General features: G+C 41.3%; 1 protein-coding gene across 2 annotated transcripts in view; it reads left to right on the forward strand.

The window, feature by feature from the left end:
* The first annotated feature begins 1,092 nt into the window (after positions 1–1,092).
* anks1b (ankyrin repeat and sterile alpha motif domain containing 1B) overlaps positions 1,093–7,500 on the forward strand; it is a 236,809-nt gene continuing 230,401 nt past the window's right edge. The window contains exons 1-2 of one of the 2 annotated variants that reach the window (XM_028570991.1): positions 1,093–1,209; positions 3,038–3,745. In XM_028570991.1, coding sequence (XP_028426792.1) covers positions 3,615–3,745 — 131 coding nt within the window. In that variant the 5' untranslated portion in view covers positions 1,093–1,209; positions 3,038–3,614. The remainder of the gene's footprint in view (positions 1,210–3,037; positions 3,746–7,500) is intronic. The other variant, XM_028570990.1, reaches the window with a different exon arrangement.

Here is a 7,500-nt window from a genome sequence, read left to right on the forward strand (position 1 = left end):
TTTAAATTAGTCAGCATTGGCTCTGTAAAACTGTCTTTTTTCACTGCTTTCATAAAATGAAGGATTAATATCATCAAGGAAATAATCAGCAGATTAATCAAAAATGTAAAACAAATCCTTCCCTGCAGCCCAACAATTAGCCTACTTGAATCAGTAATGGCTAGTGTTTACGAGTTCAGACGTCGGACATAGCAGCTGTAGGTGGAGCACTTGAAGGCAGCACATCATTTTAAATTCCAATTAAGCAGCAGAGTGAAGCCATCAGGCAGGTCCCAGCATGCACCGGTTGCAGAGTGGAGGCGCAGTGGAAATGAGGGGGGTGTGTCTGTTTCCCAGGCTGTCAGTGGACAGATCAGAGCACTTCTTCTGCCTCTATTCTCCATTTATACAAACCCTGCTCTGACATGACAAAGAGGCTATTTTAGGATCTCACCTGTTTCTAAATCCTGCAGCAGTGAATCCACCTCCAGTGTAGAAGGGAACTGCGCATGTGCGTGTTTGATAGCATAAGTTAATGGTCTGAGAGGGGCAACAATTGGTACAGCTGGTGGATTCGAGTGTGACTTTTTAAAGAGACTAACAAAGGCATCGCCTCCTGTTGGTGTTGTGGCATCACCATCATCCACGCCCAGACCGTACAGTGAGTGTGTAAGTCAGCGGAAGACAGCGGCTTGGCTTTCAAAATAAAAGTTTAGATTTGCACAAGGAGCGTCCGTGAAAAATATTGTGATGAAAAAAATATTTACTTTTGCTACATACATATGATAGCCTTAGAGTCAGATGTCTTTATCTGCACTGCCCTACAAAGGCTAAGAGCACTATCTCCAATTTTTCAAAAAAACAAATAACAAGTGGAGGATCTGCTCTTCAATCTGTTAAAATTTCATATGGCTACCTAATAAATTTCTTATATAAATTTACATTTTTAGTTTGCAGTTTGTATAGAAAAGTAGAGTGAAACCAAGGCAGAATGCAGTATCTGCCCGTACTGCAGTCTGCCTTGGTTTCACTATGATACTGCAGTTTGCCTTTGTATCAGTATGAACATTGTTGCAACTAGCTAAGTGGGATGAGTCAGGTTTTATAGCATACAGTTACTGTATGTTATAAAAACCTCTCTCAGAGAAGAAAGGAACTGTCAAAATGGCTTCACTTTTACGTGGAAAAATGCTGGTGAAACTTGCCTTAAACAACAAGGTACCAAAATTGGTAAGTTTTAAACCTCTTAACCCTTTTTTTTTGTCAGTTGTGTCTGTTTACCTCTTTCTAGCTAGCATTAGCTTTTTTACAGCATTGGGATAGCAACGATACCTTGGGGAATACCTTAGAGAAATTACCTTAAAAAGGTCAAAATTAACGTGTAATACTGACAGCTAGTGTTTAAAAAAAGTTACTGAAGTACAAATTTAAAATACTGGAGAGAGACGTCTCCCCGTCCCCAGCCCAGACTCAAGGGGAGGAGTTCATTCCCTGAATGATTAAACTTAAACTGTTTGTAATTACATGTGAAGACCTATTCCCAAACTGAAATAAAAGCAATACGTTAATAATTGCCATAAAAGACAACACTTTTGTGATACAATTAAAATATATGAATCTAATAACGCTTGTGTTTTTTGTTTGTTATATAATATAATAAATATTATATAAATAAATATAATATAATAGTAATAGTTTGGTAATAATGAACATATACTGTACTTTGACAATACTATAAGCAGCAGTGTGCAAAGGTTTTGGTGTGCAGCAATGCAATATTGCTTGACATGAAGGTCTACAAGAATACCCAATTGATTTTGTTCATATATGTTTACATACATTTTTATAAATGACGGAGTTGTGCCATAGATAAGGCATCAAGCAGCAAATCTGTAGAAAATGTAGTAAGTGCCTCCTCAATAAATTATTTGATTTGATTTATGATATAAACAAGTGATTATGATCACTTGCTACACTTACTGCTATATGTTATTGTATAGCCATGTAAGTATATGCAGTAATGCAAAGGCAAAGCGCAGTATAGCCTATAAAACTACCAAATTTTGCCTGACTGTCAAAAAACTAAATGTTTAATATTCACCTCCCTTTGATCTATCTAATTGTACCCTTTGTTGTTAAATTTAATTGGATGCTTATATTTGGTGTAAGAAAAACACAAAAAAGCTGTTTTTCTCAGTTTTGCGCTTTTGCTGATACTGCTCTTTGGCTTTGTAGGGCAGTGCAGATATGCTTGTAAGTATTGTTTATTGGTAAATGGGAGCAGAAGCAAAGATGGTTGTCCAAGGCTTCGAATTAGGCAATGCAGGCAAATGCCCCAGGGGCCCCAGAACTCCAGGGCCCCCGAAAAATGTCCAGTTGTCTGTTTTAATTTAGTAGATGTTTTGGGGGAATATTATGCACTACTAAAACATACTTTTACAGCGAGTAAAAGAACATTTTTTTTTTTTGTCCAGGGACCCCATAGCAGGTTATAATGCCCATGATCTTGACACAGATTTAGAAAAATAGACTACATTTAGTTAAAATGTCTACAAATAGTAATAACGACGCATTTGTTTGTTTAATTTTCTTTCTTTTTTTTGTTTACCTCCCTTAGGACTTGAGCTATAGCTAATAGGGCAATAGCATAAATGCTCACTGGCTAACATGTCAGCTTGGCGTGAAACTGAAGAAATTGCGTATCCAAAAATATAAAAAAAAAAATATAAAAATATTTTGGTCAAATAATAGCATTAGCCTATTATTATTATTATTATTATTATTTTCAAAAAGTTGTACATTACATCAACAAGGCAACTCACATAGGATAGGACACAAGCTACAAATGAATTAGGACAAGTTATGAAACAAACAGAAGTCAATATAAAAAGACATACGTATAGCTATAAATGTTCCTAGGTACAGTAGGCTATTTCTACTATTTACGTCTGGTTTCGGTTGATCAAGTTTGTAACATCGGCGAGTAAAACATTTATTTTGAAAGTTGTAACAGGAAGTGTACCGTTGTATCACGGCTAACTTGACCCCTGTGTTTTAGGCGATTTGAGAGGCACCGAGGCACCGGCCAGTGCGGTAGGTTCGGGGTAGAGAGGCGGTGAGTGCAGCGGGACTGGAGAGCTTCTTGTTGAAACGTACGGAGTTTAACCTCCCGCCTGTTATCAGCTGGAACTTCAGACCAGACAGGAGCCTCTGTTCGGTACAAGAGAAGGAGTTTTCTTTTTTTTTGTTTCAACCAGGGTTACTCTTCACTTTACACTTAAGGGATTCGCTTCGGAACCTCCGGTTCCCCCCGCTGCGCGTGTTTGCACTGAGGTTGCACGTCAGCGGACTGTAACAAGACACAAGAGGAGATTACGGAGCCGTGCGTGTGAATGGACTGAGGTTATAAAGCACCAGGGGAGCAGTGCACGTCAAACCTACTCTGCAGCATCAGTAATACCTATTTCACCGTGCAGCAGCAGCAGCAGCAGCAGTAGTATGCAGCGAGAGGAATCCTTTCAGATGCTTTCCCACTCCAGACAGTGAAGAAAGGGCTCGGAGGGGAGGAGGCAGTTGGGATGTATGGGAGATTTGTTGGATATTAATCACCCCGTCGTTGTAAACTTGTGTCCGGGATGGGGAAGGAGCAAGAGCTGCTGGAAGCCGCCCGGACCGGGAATGTCGCCCTGGTGGAGAAATTGTTGAGTGGGAAGAAGGGGATACTCGGGTCAGGCTCCGGCTCCATCCCTCTGCCCAACCTACTGAGGTAAGAAGCCGCTCTCATCTCCTTCTCATGACCGCTAAAGTGTCCGGGGAGCCCCGGGGGTGCTGCGGGGGGATTCCTGGGGGGGGGGGTCCCATGCTGCAAAATTTCGCATAATTCAACTTCATCATGGGACAATGCACTATAAATAAGGCAAGGGACCCCAGCTACTCCCAGCTGCAGAGTGTACAATATATATTCAGCACATTTTTTTTCTCTCCATATGGTGTCCCTGAGATGAAACCTTATATGATTAAGAGCTTTATGCAACATGCTGCGTGACACAGGAGAGGAAAAGAGAGGAAGTCTTGTGATGCAATGTCAAGAGAGTTTAATGAAGCAAAATGCACTTTAAGGCAGATAGAATTGCTGCAGGCTACAGCCTAAATACACATAGGGCACATACTGTATCTCTGACAGAATGTATGAAAGGTTAGTCATCCCCATGTCCTCTCTGGGTGTTGGAGTGTTGGAGGAGCCACTGCTGGCTGAGCACAAAAAGAACAGACAGTACCTTCAGCTTCACCAGTCTTACAGCTGTCAAAATGTTGATTTCTTGAACATGACAATGAAAGAGAGTGATGCCCGGAGGATGGATGCATTTGTAACGACTCAAGTTTGTTCCTCAGTGTCAATATACTTATTTTGTGTGGACGTTTATGTGCAAGGGGTCACAAAAACTACCATACCTTCCTATCTATATGTATTTAGTCCTGGTGCTGGTGTTTAAGGTATTCTCGTCTTTAATAGTATTAGTAAATTGATCCTATAGGGACATTGCTGTAGTGTTTGTAGCACTGTCTGTTCACATTATGCTGGGAAGGCCTGGCATGTTGGCTGCAAAACAGCTCTGCATTTGGCTCAAGTTGGCTGCTTTTTTGGATTTTTGAAATCACTTGCATCATCGCCTCCAAGAACAGGGATGTGAGCAAAGTGAAGGAATTGTTTTGCGTTCCTGTAAAAATACCAAGTTCATTTCCTCCTTATTTATTTAGTATCTAGTGATGTGAGTGCACGGAGCTGTTCATAATAAACAATAGATATCTTCCCAGGAATTTGCCTGCTTCCTTTTTCTTTCCGAAACCCAAACCACAAAGGCTTTAATCTGGCTGCGAGAACAACTGCTGGGGTTATTATTGTCCCCTCCTCCCGCCCCTGCGGCCTCTCCCTCTCTCCGCGGAGGCCTACTGAGCCAGGTGATGAGGAGATCAAAGGTGGGGGCGTCTGGGAGGAGTATCGCCTCAGGCACCCGCGTTGAGAAGTTTCACAACTGGGCTGGGGTCACACACTGGCAGGGAGGATGCCAACCACTCGTACTGTACACTAGGCCTGGGGTTCATAGGCTGGGGTCTGGGGAAGAACACGAACTGAACATGTTTAAAACAATCACAGCTTTGTTTGACATTCATTAATCGGAAATTGGCTAACGGTTTCTTGATCAGAAGCTTCCCCCTTTCAAACAGAGGAAGCAACAGCGTTTTGAGCAGTTCTGCAAACTTGCAAGGGACCACTGAGCCAGAACAAAGTACAGCAGCAGTGATGCATGGCTGTTGTCTGACATTACAGCAGCTGATGATTCCTGCAGCATTTGTTTTTTAAAGATTCTTTTTTTTATAGAATGACAGTGGATAGACATGAAAGGGGGAGAGAGAGAGAGATGGGGGACGACACGCAGCAAAGGGCAGCAGGTCGGGTTCGAACCCGTGCCGCTGCAGGACTCGGCCAACATGGGCCGAACGCTCTCACTGGGTGAGCCAGAGGCCGCCTCCCGCAGCGTTTGTTACCCGAGTGGCCAAGAGCACGTGGTTTATTGTTTCAGTGGGTCACCACCGCTCATGGCACCTGTGGTTTACGCTGTATTTACTGTTGTTCTGTTATGTTTGTGTGTTTCTGTTCTTTTTTTCCCCATAGTTTTCTCTCTTAGATAATAAATCCTTTCGGTGGGAAGGAATCGTTGAAACCACTTGCATGCTGATGTTTTTTTTTTTTTTGTTGGTTCCCATTCCAGTGCGGAGCTTTCAGCCACATCTCATGGCCTTTATCACAAGATGGAGTTTGCTTGTTTGTCACGGAGATCGTTCAGTTGTTACCACGTGTCCTTCATCAATCCGAATCCGAATCTGAATCAGCTTTATTGGCCAGGTTTGCGTAAACAAACAAGGAATTTGACTCCGGTTAATCTGAGCTCTCAAAGTACACTCACTTAACATATAAAGAATAAAAACATAAAGGACAGTAAGAAATATAAAAAAAAGAAATACTGTTAAGTATACAGTATAACAATACAACAGAATTTACAAATGTGCAAGAAATATACAATAACAATTGAAGAGAGGGAAGGAATAGTGCAATATTGGTATAGTCTGAGATTTAAATATAAATATAGTGCAAGGCACTTCAGTGCAATGGTCATATATTAACAATATTGTAATTGTAACATGAGGTGGATGAGCAGATCAAAGTCAAAAATCAAGTGGTTTTTAGTGTGCATACGGACTGTTTACTTTATTTTGTCACTTTTCCTGTGTGAACCATAGTGTGAACACACTATATACTCCAAACGTGATTAGAATTAGCATGTAGTCTGGACTTTCACGGGTGAAACGGTTCTCCGACGATGTTTGTTTGTCCTTCACGCCATAAATTTGTGTTGATAAAAGGGACTTAACTGAAAATATACACCCAACATGTTACCGTGTGTATCTTGTCTCCCACGTCACCAAACTGTAAACATTGTCGCATAGTGTGTTTGCTTTACAAATTAGGAATTTATTGAAGGACAGTGATTATTTACAGAACACTGAACTAATTTGAAGCTCATTGAGGAGATTAAAGAATGACACAACCAAGGGAAATTTTTTGAAGAAATGCAGCTTTCAGATCAATACACTGTCATTCAACTTCAACTTCTTTCAAATTTAAGAACAAAACTCTAAATCAGAGATGGAGGGTGACGTCGAGGTCAGATGGATGCATTTGGGTGGATGGTTTTTTGGCATTGTGTTATAATCTTCTGTGTTAACACACATTTGGCTCTTATTGGGTCAAGACACTGGCCCATGAGGAGATGTGTCTGTAAAACACTGGGTGGGCCAAACACACACACATCTGTACATGTATTTGTGCGTTTATGTGTGTCTGTGATTGACCGGTTGTGTGACGCACCTCCCTAATAGAGAGTTTTGAGAGACTTTAGCAGATGAGTGAGTCAACCGAGAGGTCACAGCGGAGGAGTGTGTGCAGGCTAATGTTATGGGAATGAGCTCCAGGAATCAATGCATAGTTTCCCATCTTAAGGCCTCTGAGCCATTCATAGCATTCCTAAGTCATGAGGTTTTTTTCTTTTTGCTGAAAGAATCGCACTAAACCACCAAGTGGGACATGAACATGAACACACACAAACACACACATGCACAGGATGTAGAGAAGACGATCCCCCGGCTTAACGCTGCAGTTTTGTGGTGTACAGTAGAAAATCAATACTGTATGATCTCATTGCTGTTTAATGGGTCATATTCTCTTGTCGATGACCTGTACTCCACATGGTGACTGTGTGTTTGCAGGTTTGCTGGAAAGACACCAATACTTCCCAAAATGCTTTGACATAGTTACTCACAGCTAATCCAGCTATTAGTTTGCAATGTCTGGGCATATAATTCTACTGGGCAAATGTATCACACAGTAGCTATAATTGTGTTTAGAATAAGGGAAAGGCTTCTTCCTAGTGTATTCATATTTCAACAACCATGAAGAGCTAG

The sequence above is a fragment of the Perca flavescens genome, chromosome 23, assembly GCF_004354835.1.
Source record: "Perca flavescens isolate YP-PL-M2 chromosome 23, PFLA_1.0, whole genome shotgun sequence".
Classification (NCBI taxonomy): domain Eukaryota; kingdom Metazoa; phylum Chordata; class Actinopteri; order Perciformes; family Percidae; genus Perca; species Perca flavescens.